Source organism: Populus alba, chromosome 1 (assembly GCF_005239225.2).
Source record: "Populus alba chromosome 1, ASM523922v2, whole genome shotgun sequence".
In the NCBI taxonomy this organism is placed as follows: Eukaryota; Viridiplantae; Streptophyta; class Magnoliopsida; order Malpighiales; family Salicaceae; genus Populus; species Populus alba.
In genome coordinates this window covers 15,942,010-15,958,148 of record NC_133284.1, presented here as the reverse complement: position 1 = coordinate 15,958,148, position 16,139 = coordinate 15,942,010, and the positions used below count along the sequence as shown (strand labels likewise).

Below are 16,139 nucleotides of genomic sequence, written 5' to 3'. Positions count from 1 at the left end.
GAATCTTATCTTTTAATCATTAAATTTTTATAAAATTTTGAGTTAATTTAAAAAAAAAATAATAATTCTATAATTATTATTCTCAATAGCAGTATTTACCATAGCAATTTTTCATAAAATTAATATTAAAAAAACTTGATTATATTCAAACAATACTATTTTTCAAAACTATATTATTTTCTCAAAATGTTTACCTTAATTGTTTTTTAAAAAAACCAAATGTATAGTGTATTTACTACTTTACCAATAGCTTATTCTCATGATTGACTTTTCATTAATTAAGTCACTCTTCAATCTAATCAAGCCACATGTTTTAACTACCAAAAGTCCTTTGACCCCCGCCTCCCATTTGTACACGTGTACAGCATACAGTCTATATGATCACTCGAGCATCCCATGCGTCTACTACGTGTATGGCCTAGATCCCCCATATGCATCATTCCCTCTGCTTATCAGCTAGACCGAATAATCCTCCCCTTCTCTCCCTCTCTCCGTCAACTCTCTCTCTACAAGCTCTGCAAAAAGAAAGAAACCCAGACTAGAATCACGGAATTCATCGAAAAGAATGGATTTTTAAGTAGAATTAAAAAAAACCCATAATCGTTTTCCAATCCATGGCAGAAAATGCAGCCGCTTCGCCGAAACCTCTCCCTTCTCAGAATACAGTAATAGACCCATCGTCACAAGCAGCAACCTTAATGAACACTAACACGACAACCTTAACACAGACACAAACACCAAACGTATCCAATTTACCTCAAAACACACAAATCTCTTCCTCTTCTTCACTTGAACACTCCCAAATCCCTGCTTCACCTTCTCTCCCGTCGCAGCAGCAGCAGCAGAATGTCACAGCAATGTCAGGATATCAAATCCAACAAACCCTTCAAAGATCTCCTTCTATGTCGCGCTTGAGTCAAATTAACCAACAACAACCGAACCAATACGGTGGCGTTTTGAGGCAGCAGCAACAGCAGCAGCAACAACAGGGCCTGTATGGGCAGATGAATTTTGGCGGGTCTGCCTCAATTCAACCGAATTCACAGCAGAATCAACAACTGGGTGGGGCAAATTCGTCTCGCTCAGCACTTCTCGGCCAAACTGGGCATCTTCCTATGTTGACCGGGACAGCTGCCGCCGCCGCTCAGTTGAACTTGCCCTCACAGTTGCTGGCTTCAGTATGTTTTTGATTGCTTTAAAGTTCTCAAAGTTATAGTGTTTTGCTTACAAAGTTGCTGTTTTTGGTTAATGGGCTTGTACATTTAGTGTAATCTGTGCTTTTGAAAAAGTTTGTTATCCTTAGTAAGAATTTTTGGATTGTGCTAGTGTCAATCAATTTATAAAGTATTGCTATTTGGGGTATAAAATCTATTTATTGCACTTCTTACAAGTGATAAATTACTTGAAAGTTTTTCAAAGGTATAGAAAAGTCATTTCTGTGTGATAATCAATTGACAGTATATCACAGTTTAAATACTTATATTTTTAAAAGGATATCCAATTATATAGGATTTCTGAGCTGAATGAATTGAATTCAGCGGATGATAATCTCAAAAATGGTGTGCTTCTTCTTTAATCATTACATGATTGAATAGTTGATTGGATCAATAGAATCTGAATGGCTCATTATGCAACGCATTTGTGATTGAGCTAGCAAAATAATTTAATGATCATAATAGCTATTTTTTTCTAAAATAAGTGCACTCTTGGATGTAGCCAAGGCAGAAAGCTGGGTTAGTTCAAGGGTCTCAGTTCCATCCTGGTAATTCTCCGGGGCAGTCTTTGCAGGGGATACAAGCAATGGGAGTGATGGGATCACTAAATATGGGTTCACAAATAAGACCTAATGGGGCACTCGCATATGCTCAACAGCGAATAAATGCAGGGTCAATGAGGCAGCAACTTGTGCCACAAAATCCGCTCACCTCTCAGGTTTGAGTTTTCTCTGATCACATTACCTTCTTATCTTTCTGGTAACTGGATTTGGTGACTCTAGTTTCTGTAAAGCTTGGGCTCTAGTTTTTTTATTTCAAAATGAGGTTATTAGTCAAAATTTATTTGTTTAGTTTTTGCTAGCAAGTCCCATTTCTCTGAAGAACCATATTGTATGAGTGGTGTTTTGTTATAAAGGGTGGTTTTCCAACCTCAGCTCTCTCTAATGCTTTTGCAATTTTGTTTTAGTATTTGTCATTGTTTGTAGTTCTGCAATTATATTTGATAAGCATAAATGGAGTGATTGTGAGAAGTAATGTGCATTCTCATGTTATTTGGTTCTTGCACTTACATGTGGATAAGCACATGCCTCTTTTGATGAATTGGTTATTTTTATTTTTATTATTTTTTTAATTTGAGCGCTGAGTGAATACATCAACACATTACTGCTAATTGTAGCCATTGGGCTTCCCTAGAATCAAGCAATCTTCTTTTCTATGATCAAGTATTCTATCCTTTGTTTTTCAGTAAGCACAGAAAAATGTCAACTGATCATTCTACTTTTAGTTTTGTTGTTGGAACGTGAAACTTTTGCAATCATTTGCATTACATTTGATTTGTGTGCATGATCATCTCCCTGAAACTGCAGGTTCAAAGCCTACAAAGGACACCATCAATGGCATATATAAATCCTCAGATGTCAGAGCTGGCTCAGAATGCGCAGCCAGCTATGATGCAGAACTCTCTGTCACAGCAACAGTGGTTGAAGCAAATGCCAACAATGTCTGGTTCTGCCTCGCCTTCGTTCCATCTTCAACAGAGGCAATCACAGGCTCTCATACAGCAGCAATTGGCTTCATCTGGTCAACTGCACCAGAATTTGATGGCACAACAGTTATCCCAACTGGTACAGCAGCAGCCCCAAATGGGACGCCAACAACTTCATCATCAGCAGCAGCAACTACTACAGCAGCAGCAGCAGCAGCAGCAGCAGCAGCAGCAGCAAAAGCAACAATTGCAACAAGTGCCTCTGCATCAGCAGCAGCAGCAGCAGCAGCAGCATCAACAACAACAGCAATCTCCAAGGATGCCAGGACCCGCAGGCCAGAAATCTTTTAGTTTGACAGGATCACAGCCAGATGCAACAGCATCTGGTACAACTACACCAGGGGGAAGTTCAAGCCAAGGAACAGAAGCAACAAATCAACTTCTTGGGAAGAGAAAGATACAAGACTTGGTTTCACAGGTCTTTCCAGCATTTCACTTTGTTTTTCCTTTTCTTTTTCTTTTAGCTTTATACCATTTTCTGTTTTGGTTTCCAATTCTTCATGATAAATGTGCCATATTGTTCATCTTTTGGTTACTCAGGTGGATTCTCATGGAAAGCTAGATCCTGATGTTGAAGAACTTTTTCTGGAAATTGCTGATGAGTTTATTGATTCTGTGAGGCTTGCTAGCATATATAAATTTTTCTGCATAAGAGTGTGTGTGTGTGTTGCACAAGAATTCCTTCAGTTATAAAGATGTACCCCCCCCCACTCTCTTCCTCACACACACACACGGCATGTTTCTGTGTTTTTTTTGTGTTTCTATTTTCCAAAGTTTCACTGCAATAAGATTTTAAGTTTATATTCTTGCACAATTTTTTTATTTTGCATTTATATGGATATTACTATTGAGTTCATGATTGAGTTTTTTTTATTTTGCATTTATATGGATATTACTATTGAGTTCATGATTGAGTGTGAGGTTTTTACTTTTAATGAAGGCTTGAATGCAAGTGGTAATTGTAGCCTAATGTGAGGCAAGGGCAGGCACCAGATATTTTTCTAGATTTTCAATTGTTGCAGTTGCTTGGTTGTAGATGTACTTAGGAAGATCTTACTGTTATAGACTGGCGAAGTTTAACCATGGTAGGTTTCAGAAGAATTTCCCTTTTGGTCATCCTTTCCCTGACTTCATTCTAATCAACAAAGAATTTACTCGTAGTTAAGTATGAAGGACCATTGACTGGTGCAATGGTAAAATATTTTGACTTGCAAACAAGAGGTTGCATGTTAAAAGTTGAGAGGATCCACTTGTTGCAAAAATGATGGAGGGTATATTATCTCCAAATTAACCTTAGTGGGAAATGGAATATGATCAGACTGAAAACTTCTCGTGTTGATACTTCTTAATTTCCTAGTTGCATGAAGGTCCCTCATGGAGCTTTGGTTGATGTAAAACTTGATGGTTTGATTATCAGAAAAATGAAAAGCTTGTTTTTGATGTCATCCAGTGTCACCTTCTATGAGAACCTCTATAAATGCATGCACAATTTCCCTAATTTTTTTGCATGAAAACTTCCACTGTAATTCTTCTGCTGCATCACTTTCTTCATTGTATTGGTCAACTGTTCTTGTACAGCCTCTCACTTTAGGGTGAAATTTGATTGGGTCAACTGCTCAGGTTTTGTGGTGGAGTATGAAAACAGTGGCCAATGGTACACATACATTCATTTTGATATGTAGACTGCTCAAATCCTGCTTGGTTTATTCTTTCTGTTCTAATGGTCCGAAACACCCTAATATTAATGGAAGAAGTGTTCTTCTTTTGTTCATGGATTAGTGGTATATCAGGTTCATTCAGGAGAAAAAATAAAATTAAACTTGGATAAATTATAAATCATGTAGGAATAGGATAAAAAATTAAAGATTGCCTGGAGTGTTTGCCTTTTCAGTTGGATTTGTTCTATCCCGAGAAATGTTAACCCTTAAATCATGTTATTTTTATCAGTAATAATTGCATACATGATCATGTTATTACCATCTAACTTGTCCACCAAATATTCTGCAATAATATCTGCAGAGGATGAATTAAATCCTTTTCTTTCAAATTTTTCATTAAGATATTTATTTTTGCTAAAATGCAGGTGACAACATTTGGTTGCAGTTTGGCTAAGCATCGGAAATCTTCAACTTTAGAGTCCAAGGATATAATGCTTCACTTAGGTTCGTGCTTCAACATATAGTAGACTACTGTTATGTGATGCACAGATTTAGTCGTTGATTTTATAAAATGCTCTTATGGATTAAAGCAATAATAATAGTAGACTGTGTGATTTAAAAAATTGGAGCAGCATAAGTGGTTGTGGAATATGCATGGTAAGAAATGAGTGAACTCCAGTTGCTGTAACGCTTAGCATTGGTTTCATTTAATCTGTCTGACATCATTGTTATCAAATCTGCCTTTGTTTTTTAACATTTTTTTTTTGGGGTTTCTAATCTATATTCAATATGTCACAATGCATCTTTGCTTAGATTTGTAGCAAAATACTTTTGTTCAGCTGACTGAACTTTAGGTTTCTGCCAAGGATGTTATAGTTAAAACTGTCTTTTAAAAATTAATTATCGTGAAAAAATCTGATTAATTTTGATTTGTTATCCTTCATGCATCACATATAAAGGGTAGGTTGTTGATGAAATATTGGCTTAAATCACATTACTTGAGTGTAAAAGCTGGAAGTAGCTGAAATTACCTTGCCCCCTTGGATACAGTTATGATCATGCAATCAGTCATACAATTTGGAATCTGTCCCCACTACCCTGCTAACTACTAACTACTAGCATTAAATCCCTGACTATCTAACCACTGATGGTGGGCTGTAGGTTCTATCTATTGCAGAAAAATAATAAATAAATAAATAGTTATAGCACATAATGCATTATAGTTGATAAAATTAATATAACAACGATATCGGTAAATTTGCTTTTGCTGTCTTATTTTGGAGTGAGGCAAAACAAGTTTTTGATGAGTATGATGCTTGAAAACTGTGTAGAGAAAAACTGGCATTTAACTATCCCTGGATTTTCAACGGAAGAGCAGAAGCACCAAAAAAGACCTGTAAGTATCTGGGATATTTTTTTTTATGATATCTTTTTTTATCAATGTCAAATAGCTTGATTAAGATGAAGTACAATCTAAGCTGGATATTCTGATGGAAGTCCAAAATTTTTTATCTACAGTTCTTTTTATGAACTTTTAAAATTTAGCAGTGTAAAATATCATACAAATTATGAAGCTTTTCAATTTTTTATTCTAGAACTTCATTTGATTTTATCATAAACCAATATAATCCTTTAGCCAGTCTTGTCTTCCCCCACGAAAACTCACTCACACACACACATCTCTACAGGTGATCATGTTGGCCATTCTTGTACCACTATGCAAAAATTCATTAATATTTTATGCAAAATACAGTTCAAGAGATCCAATTTGACCCTGGGTTTAAAATATGCAGTTGCCTAGCGATCTCCACAAGAAGCGTCTTGATATGGTAACCACAATCTCCAGATATTCCCCCCCCCCTATATTTCTCTCTTATCTGAAGCTTCTACTTTCACTCTCAATGTTGTTTCAGATTCGTGCATTGATGGAGTCCTCTCAGTCTGAAGGAAATAATATCAATCCTAAAGAGATGTTAAGACAAGGGCTTGGCAACCCAGTTGTTACTAATCACTTGATAAGACCTTCACCAAGTTCAGAGCAGATGGTTTCACAATCAACTGGTTCTCCGATGGTGCAGCAGATTACACGGTTTTAATTGATATAGGTTTTTGTTTCTGATATGGACTCCATTCTGTTGAATTTAATTAGCTATACTTTGCTGGTGAGAATTTAATGTTTTATATAATATGTAGTTATCTACCACAAAAAAAGGGGGAGGGGGTGGGTGTGGGTGTGGGGGCCTTGCTGCCATGCATTTATACATACATAGTTTGGATGGACTACATGCACTGAAATAAAAGAATTAATGTCAATTTAGAGTATGAGATTTACAGTATAGGCAGATTAGAGATTGCCTGGGAGTCTGGAGGGAAGAGGTTACTATGTGGTGGTTGGGGTGGGGGTTGTTCTATGATGTCCTTTCAATGTCGGTAAAGGTTGGTATATAGCTTGCTAAGAATGCAGGCAAGAGATGTCTGGTCACTTTGCATTGTTCTAATGACAAGAACCAGACAAGGGTCTAGAAAGAAAATCAGTGCAAAAAATCATTATGGAATTTGTGATATAATGCATGGAAGTATGTGCCTTTTTTTCATCAGTGTTACTGTGATTTTTCTGATTTAATAGAATGCCTAAAATCATGTTAGTTTTGAATAATATGCATATTTCTTCACCACCACCACCACTATTATTTTGGATTTGAACGTGAATTTGAATGTAAGAATTAGCTGCATTTTTCACTGATAAAATTTGGCATGTTAGAGAGATGGGTTTCATTTCTTGCAAGGTGCGTTACTGTTGCTGCATTTATCTAATACGTGCTAACTTCACATGGTTTAAGGGGATAGAATGACTAAATGGTATTTGCTATTTCTGCGAGCATTTTAGTACCTGTGTTCCTACTTTCCTAACCTTTTAATCACTTTGTTCCACAGTTTGATTTGGCAGAAGCAAAGCTGTAGTTGGATAGAACGCAAGCAAATCTGTAAATTATTTGGAGTGGTAGATTCTTAAATGGCTGCAGAGATTGCACCAGTGGACAGTCTAATCTATTATAGCTATATATTTTTTTAATTTTTGTATGATCATTTGATTTCGTGAATAGCATCATACATGGTAATAGCACGGCACAGTTCAAGCTCATGCAGCTCAGAGAGTGCAAATGGAGGTTCCAGTTGCCTGTCATGCTTGTATATGTCTTGCATATTCAATAACGCAACTTGATATGAAAGCAGGTCCAAGAAAGGATTTCATAAGAGTCCTACACCGTTGGATTTTAGGCCCTTACATGCAACTCACGGTTTTGTGTTTTTTTTTTTTTTTCCTTTTCTTTTGGGGGTGGTCGTGGGCACAAATGAGACGGTGTAGGATTTTTGTGAAATTTGTTCCTCTGCCTGCTTTCTCGCAAAAGGAGACTTGAATATTTATCACGAAAGGCATTCTCTTAAATTCAGGATTTGGTGTTCTTGTATCTCATCACATTGTTGGATTAATGCTTGCTCGTGGATGGCTTTAAACCACTCAATTTCGTCTGGACTGCATCTTTTTGGCATGCATGTTTGAGGGGAAATATAGATCTGTTCAACTCTAAGATTGTGTTTTGTCAATTTTTCAAAGATAGGAGGAGACAGAAATAGGAAGGATTGGCAGATAAGATTAAGATATAAAAATAAATATATTTTTATAGTAGTTTTGGAATAAATTTATATCCTTTCAAAACAAAAGGATAAAGAAATGTCTCAATTATACGTTTTTTTTTTTTTATTAAATGGTAATTAAATGTTACCTATTGATTTCTTTTTGAGTAAGATATCTTTATGAAGTTTTATATTTAATTTAATTAATACTTAAATATGAAAAATAACCCAAAACTAGAAGCTGCATCAAGATGTTGATTTTGATAACATAAAAAAAAAAAAAAAAAAAAAATTAGTTGCACCTTAGCTTTCTTGGTGAATAATTCTAAATGGGGTTACCTGCAAAGTCAATGTTTTAAGAGTTGTTTTCTTGTACAGAGAAAACATGATTACATGGAGTAAGTGAGAAGATTATTCAAGATCATTTTCCTATATATATATATATATATATATATAAAAAGTAGCTTCTTAGGTGTAGGACCCTCTAATAACTTTATGAGTTTTAGCCACTATATATATGCTAAAGTTGTTAGTGCAGTGCATGATATCAACATTAAAAATGAACTACAAAGAAAAATGAAAAAAAAAGGTAGGCTCAATTAAGTTTGGTTTGATCAAGGTTAACTTGAACACAAAAAAAATGTTACTCAAAGCCAAAATGAGTTCGGTTAAGTTTAGATTGATTCGATCAAATTGATCTAAGAATAAAGAACCGAGCCCAATTAAGTTTGGTTTGATCTGATAGGCTTAGTTTGGGTTTAATATAATCATGATCAAACTTGCTGAAAACCTTTTGAACAAAGCCCAAAAATAAGATTGGTTTGATCATGGTCAAACCAACCTAAAACCTTTTGAATCGAGCCACACAATGGGCTTGATTTGGGTTTGGTAGGTCAAACCAAACCCAAGAGGAGATCTTAGGTTCAATTTGACCTGGTTAATCCGAGCTAACATGTTTTGTATAAATTCATATCATATTTTTTTCTTTTTCTTTTTAACATATATTATCATTTGACCCCAACCAAGTTTTTAACACTTTGTTAAAAATTTGACTTGTGAAAAATAGTTTGAGCAATGATACTTGATAACGCATACTAAACAAAATAATGCTTAACATGTGAGTCTGCAAACGTTTTGCTAGTAGATGATAGACATTTCATATATTAGGTGTACCAAGTCACTCTGCAAGGTCATGGTGAAGTGGAGAGAGTCGGACAAGAGACAATATCATGTGATCTTACCATTTTTTCTCCATAACATACAACTTACCAATCCTCAAGATTTCTATAAGCTCTTTGCTTCTTATTGAGTGTGAGATTTCAAATATGAGGAGTGAGATTTCAAGTTCGAGGAAAAGTTTTTTTCTTGTTTTTTAACGTCGATAAAAAAGGAACTTCTTCATTTTCACCACTTGTCTATAATATTAGGAGACAACTAATAAATGACCAAGCCTAATTATCAAACAAAAGCCAAAACTCGAGCTTTGCCAAACTGAACCCAATCTAGGTTAAGTCAATCGATCCAGCTGGATCCATTAGATTCATTGGACTTTGTCTAAGTAAACTAAAGTATGGATGAAATCTAAACAAATGATGAACTTGAGAGAGAATAACTTTATAGGCCTATTTGGTTTCGGTTGAACCGAAATTGGAGAAGAGAAAATTTAAACATGTCAACTTGATGAGGAATATCATGGAGACATTAGAGATACTTTCACCTTGAAGATTACCTTGGAGAAATAACCAAAACTTGGTTCAGTTAATTGAGGCTAAAGTAGGCCCCTTTGGTTCGGTTAACTTAAACTAGAGAAATATAGAGAAATTTAAACAAGTGATGGAGACATTAGAGATAATTTTACCTTAGATTTTAACTTGAAGAAATAACCAAAACTGGGTTCAGTTAGCCAAGACCAAGCTAGGCCCACATTTATTCGGTTGAACCCAAACTAAGTATGGAGAAAGTTTAAACATGTCAACTGGCAAAGAATAACATGAAGACATTAGAGATGATTTCACCTTGGAGTTTAACTTAGAGAAATAGCCAAAACTGAGTTCAGTTAGCCGAGGCCAAGCTGGGCCCACTTTGGTTCGGTTGAACCCAAACTGGAGAAGTATGGAGAAAATATAAACATGTCATTTGACAAAGAATAACATGGAGATATAATCTCGAAGACATTGAAGATATAATTAAAAAAATATATCTTTACTCTAGGATCGAACAGCCATTATAGTTATCCAAGTTTATCTTGGTAACCATAAAGTCTAGGGAGGTGCGTGTAAAACATGTTGTCACATAGTGGTGAATCTTTTATGTGGCTTGACTTTTTTGCATCTTATTCATTTGTACATCTCTTTTTAGGACTGGAGTATAAAAGTGAGACTCTATGGGAAATCATGGTCGATGATGAACGTTATGTTCTTGTGCCTTGCCACTAGATCTATATAGGCCATATCTATTAACCCGTTTGTTTGCTGGAAAGTAGTTTTCTTGAAAAGTGAATTCCTGAAAAATGAATTATATTTCGATGTTTGGTAGTGTTATAGAAAATAAGTTGGAAAACACTTTCCAGTGTTTGGTTATATCATGAAAAAAAGTTGGAAAATAACTTATTAATATTTTTTTCAAGTTTATTAAAATAATAAGGAACAAATCTTACAAATTAAAAAGTTGAATGAGAAAGAAATTGAAAAAAAAATCTAATTTAATAAATTATCTCAAATAAAATAAATAACAATCAAAATAATAGAGATCAAATCTAACAGATAAAAAAAAATTAAAAGATGATGAAATTAAAATAATAATAATTATAATTTCATGAATTATTTAAAATAAAATAAGTAACAATCAAAATAATGAGGATCAAATTGATAGATAAAAAATTTCAATTAAAAAAATAATAAGAAAAAAACAAAATAACAATCATAAAAATGAGGACCAAAGTTAATATAAAAATCAAATTAAATCAAATTCTAAGTGGTGCAATTGAAAAAAAAAAAGATTCAAAACAAAAGATATAGCAATCAATATGATATTTCTATTTTTTTCAGCAAATAATATGATGTTTTTAATTTTTTCACAACTTCTGGAAAGTGTTTTTTACCTAAAATAAAAGAAAAATACTTTTCTGAAAACCAAGCTAAATTTTCCTTTGACTGAAAAGTATTTTTCGTCGTCTAATTTTCTTAATGGCAAACAAACAAAGAAAAGTTTAGAAAATGATTTTTAGAAAACCACTTCCCACCAAACAAATGAGGCCTAAATGACCTTTACAAAAAGGTTCTTATTATTGACATGATTTGCCCTCGGCGAGGGTGAAAGTGTGGTGTCTGCTTTTTTCCACCTCATTTTGGGCAATTTCTTCAAGAAAGTAAATTTGTCGTTATATAGAAGGCACAACAATAATATGAGGAAGAGACAATTATATTATGGCCATGTTTTGTGGAAAAAATGATTTTTAGAAAACCACTTTCCACCAAACAAATGAGGCCTAAATGACCTTTACAAAAAGGTTCTTCTTATTGACATGATTTGCCCTCGGCGAGGGTGAAAGTGTGGTGTCTGCTTTTTTCCACCTCATTCTGGGCAATTTCTTCAAGAAAGTAAATTTGTCGTTATATAGAAGGCACAACAATAATATGAGGAAGAGACAATTATATTATGGCCATGTTTTGTGGAAAAAACAGAGATAGCTCGAGTTGTTATTGGGTAAACAGTACAACCTTTATGAGAGCTCTCATTTGTTGAGCGAGTTATTGGAGGTCATTAGGAGTTGATGAAGATGGTAGGAAGCCGATAACTCTTTCTCCTAGGGTTTCAATGTTATCTGCCACAGAAACCTTAGAATCAAGTAAATGAGAAGGATTAGTACAAAAAGCAAACATAGCTTTTGTTCAGTTTTCCACAAATAATACCATTGATGAAGTTGTGAAAAAACTCAAAATAAATTTAGTTGGATCTAGGTTTTCTTAGTGGATAATACTGGGTAAGATTACCTATAAAAAACACTATAATGGTTAACTCAGTATAGTGTTTTAAAGGTGTTGTTTTCTTATAGAGAGAAATGATGATTTGAGGTAGTAAGTAAGAAAAAGATGATTCAAGATCATTTTCCTTCTTGCTTTACCTTTCTTTATATAAATAAGGAGTAACCTTAAAAAAATATAGGAGTAGGTTCTTAGGTGTAACACCTTGTAATAACTTTACGAGCGAGAGTCATGTTGTATAATCTAAAGGTGTTAGTGTAGTGGATAATATCAACATGAATAATAATGAAGTACAGAGAAAGATGAAAACAAGGAAAGAGATGGTTGTTCAAAAGAATCAAGCTTAAGGTAAGCTCGATTAGGTTCGATTTGATCGAGGTTAAAACAAACACAAAAAATGTTAACTCGAATCCAAAATGAGTTCAGTTGGGTTCAATTTGATTTGATCAAATCAACCTAAAAGCAAATAACTAAGCCCAATGATAGATTCGGTTGGGGTTTGATTTGACTTGGTTAAACCAAACCCAAATTGGGCTAAGTTTGACCATGGTCAAACCAATGCAAAACCCTTTAATCAAGCCTATAAATGAGTTTGGTTAAACAGAATCCAAGAGGAGATTTTGGGTTCGATATGACTTGATCAAATCAAACTCAAATTGGTCTCGGTTTGACCATGGTCAAACCAAACTAAAACCCTTTGAACCGAGCCCAAAAATGGGCTTGGTTTGATTTAGTCAAATCAAATCTAAATTTGGGCTCGGTCAAACCAACCCAAAAATATTTGAACCGAGCCCAAAGATGGGCTTGTTGGTTTCGGTTTGACATGGTCAAACTGACCTAACATGTTTTGCACAAATTCACATTATATTTTGTCTTATTTTTTTAAACTCGCATTGACACGACCAAAAGATTGATGTCTTCTCTCAAGTACAGGAGTGTCGAAGTAATAAATAACCCGGCAAGACCGGGGTTGAACCACATGGAGGTTAACTATATAAATTACAAATAATAATAATAATAATAATAAGTTAAAGAGGACTTTGAGATGTAAGATTAATGTGAGGATTAATCAAAGATAAAAGCAATTGTCAAGGTTAGAGGATTCGCTAATAGTATTAGAAATACATATAGTATAAACTCTTTTTATTAATCAACTGGAAATCACACACAAAGAAAGTTCCAATCGGATGATTTATCCTTACTAGTTCATTATAAATTTTTAAGATGATCTTATTAATTATCTTATTTTAGTAATACTATACTTTTAAATATTGTCAGGAATTCATAATGTTAACAACAAATTAAGTTCATTTCATAGCAAAGGTATAGGTTATACCATACGGTTGATTATGAAAGTGCCAGGCATTTATTGTACCAAGTGTTATACAACACAAATCTAGAATAACCATTTAACAAGTAAGGTATTAAGAATTAATAAGATAAAAAGAAAATACATGTTAATAACAAACTTTCTTGGATATAAACATTGAAGTCCATGTTGAGTTTATATTATATATATTCTAACACCATTAGTGTTTGGGCTGCACGATAGATTCTAACATCTCCATTGTTGCTACAATTTGAACTTAAAAACTGAATTTTTGAATCTTGGACTCCTCATGAAAGTTTTAGGCGTATGTCTTAGCTTTCCATTCATATATAGCATACCAAAATCCAATTCTACAGCTCCAGTTATGATCCAATAACCGAGTGGTGTTCAAGTTTAGACTGAACCAACATCTCATTTCTAAGCTTAGCCCTTGCTTTATCTTCTATATTTCAGTAGTTAAACTCATCAATTAATCCCTTAATTTATGTGATAATCCTGCATTTAAGATGAACATTTACCATAAATTAAAGGTATCTTATATTATTAGATATGTTATTATAAAACATGCTCTAACTAAGGAGTTATTGATACTTCAAATGCAAAATGATGATATAAAACCTTGATAAAAATATACTTTTAAGTACTAATTACGTACCATCAAATATCTTTCAAAGAAAAGTTCCCAACATCTCAAGTTGTGTTAATTACTGGACTAATTTATTATTGCAGTATTGAAGTTAATTGATTAGAATTTCCTAATATTGTAAGCTTAAACTTAGATGTGCCATAAGAATGCGGATATGAATGAGTAGCTCGTCACTACTTTTAAGTTATGGAGCATGGTCTCTTTATTCGCATCGCAACGACTTTATAATATAAGTGAGCATTTCAATCCAAACCTCGCTTGCTTATCATCTTCCACCTCTTCTCTATTCCCAACTCTTGTAACTGTTGAGCTAGCATACATCCATGGACCAATCAGTACTTGCTACTTCCATACATCTAGGAATTGTTGGCATCGTATCAATAGGTATTGCTATGACATCTTCCAACCCTGCCTGATTCATTTTGAGCAATGTGATTTGAGCTTCCCTTGTAGTATCATTAGTGAATTTCTTTGCTTTATTGAAAAAATCTCTTCGCTCGCATCTCGATAACTAGATCATGAATCACTAGTTCCCTTGGGATGCATATTTGGTTTCACGATCACGAGATACAACATGTAATCAGATAATAATTTGGACATCATTTGTTTTAAATGTAACCTTTTGTCAACATAGAAGTAAAGATCAGTAGCAATGTGCCAAATAAAAAGGGTACGACTAAATTCCACTGATGTTGTGCGTTAATGAAATTCTTCTAACATTTTCATCTTCTCACGCCAACCATCCCCTGTTTGAGCTAGTAGTTTAACACGTAAGTTCTTAACTTGAGATGCTCTATATCTTCATTCCCCTTTTCAAGAAGATTTTCGAAGATCATATCTTTCGAATTGTCATTCATATGCTCCAAACTTATGTACAAGTGCTTCATTATCTCATGATTGATTCTGGTCAACGTGATCAACCTTTTGATTGTTTTGATTTTAAGGCAAGAACTTACCAAATTGTATTGTGCCATGGATCCTGACAACCTCTTTTCACTAGTGAAATATGTATGAAGTAAATAACCTTACCAATGGGATTATTTAGTAGGCTTGTACGTAAACCTAGTTAACCAAATAGTTGTTTTATTGAAGAAAATTAGTTGCAACATTGCATAAACCTCCAAACCAAGAGTTTTAGCTACTAATAGATAAGTTATAGCAAGATTGGTGAGTGACTAGCAATATAATACATGTTGAAGACTAAAGACAATAATTAAATAAAAAATACATAATTGTTTTTATAGGTGAAATAGGTTATAGATGTAACTCTAAATTCACAAGTTTATTCTCTCTAAATAATAATAATGAAATCTGCCTGTTTAAGATGTTTACAAAGCCTTAAATAGGCTAGAAACCCTACCTCAACTAGGAAACAAAACAAAAATTTGAAATTACTAAGGAAATAAGCATAAAGAAAAGATTAAAAGAAGATTTTTGATAAATCTAATTATTTTAAACTCTTAAAATTTTCCAATCATCAATATTATTCATAAAATCTTTTATAGTAATTTATTTAATATTAATAACTATTTTCTTTTTAGAAGAATCAGAGTTAGAAGATACTGAAAGAAAAGTAGTTCTATTAAAAATAGAATTCATGATTTTGATAAAATAATTAAAAAAAGCTATAAATTATATGAATTTATTATTGTCTTAACTCTTAAATGGGACTTATAACCATTCAATATAATTACTTTATATTTTTAAGTTTCTCTCTTCTCTACCAAGATTTTTGTTTTAACTTTATCTTTAATAATTTGATATATATATATATATATAATTTTTTTTTTCTTAATACATTATTAATTTCATCCAATTGTTTTTATTGTGTTCAGGTCTTAGTAAATTTAGAAAATAATAAAGGATAATAATTTTTTTTTTAATTATTATACTATGAAAGTGGATACTAATATGACTGCCAAAAATATAACTTGCATATCGTATAACATAAGGTGTAATAGTAATTAATTAAAAATTAAAGAACATAACAATCAATCAAATTTTCTTATTACAAAATTCAGGTAATAATACATGGGCCTTACATTAAGCTATAATAACAGAGCTGAGCCCAAAAGATGCTTAAATTTGGATTTGGCCCAAGTTCTACAACTAAAATATTGGAAACA

The 16,139-nt window shown here is 33.4% G+C and overlaps 1 protein-coding gene across 2 annotated transcripts; it reads left to right on the top strand.

Moving 5' to 3' along the window:
* The first annotated feature begins 457 nt into the window (after positions 1-457).
* On the top strand, positions 458-7,870 carry LOC118034817 (transcription initiation factor TFIID subunit 12b). Of its 2 annotated transcripts, XM_035040234.2 has the most exons (9): positions 459-1,178; positions 1,717-1,932; positions 2,582-3,178; positions 3,301-3,375; positions 4,844-4,922; positions 5,750-5,814; positions 6,212-6,247; positions 6,332-6,523; positions 7,353-7,870. In XM_035040234.2, the coding sequence occupies exons 1-8, from the start codon at positions 615-617 to the stop codon at positions 6,512-6,514; spliced, it is 1,815 nt and encodes a 604-aa protein (XP_034896125.1). In that variant the 5' UTR covers positions 459-614; the 3' UTR covers positions 6,515-6,523; positions 7,353-7,870. The 2 variants fall into 2 exon arrangements, with proteins under 2 accessions (XP_034896124.1, XP_034896125.1); XM_035040233.2 differs by having other exon boundaries at positions 458-1,178; positions 6,332-7,870.
* The last annotated feature ends 8,269 nt before the right edge of the window (positions 7,871-16,139 follow it).

What these genes read in the sequence shown, in the direction of transcription:
- LOC118034817 (XM_035040233.2), top strand. Translation starts at nt 615, where the DNA reads ATGGCAGAAAATGCAGCCGCTTCGCCGAAACCTCTCCCTTCTCAGAAT. An exon ending in CCTCACAGTTGCTGGCTTCA is followed by an intron (nt 1,179 to 1,716) that starts GTATGTTTTTGA and finishes TCTTGGATGTAG; the next exon opens with CCAAGGCAGAAAGCTGGGTT. An exon ending in AAAATCCGCTCACCTCTCAG is followed by an intron (nt 1,933 to 2,581) that starts GTTTGAGTTTTC and finishes CTGAAACTGCAG; the next exon opens with GTTCAAAGCCTACAAAGGAC.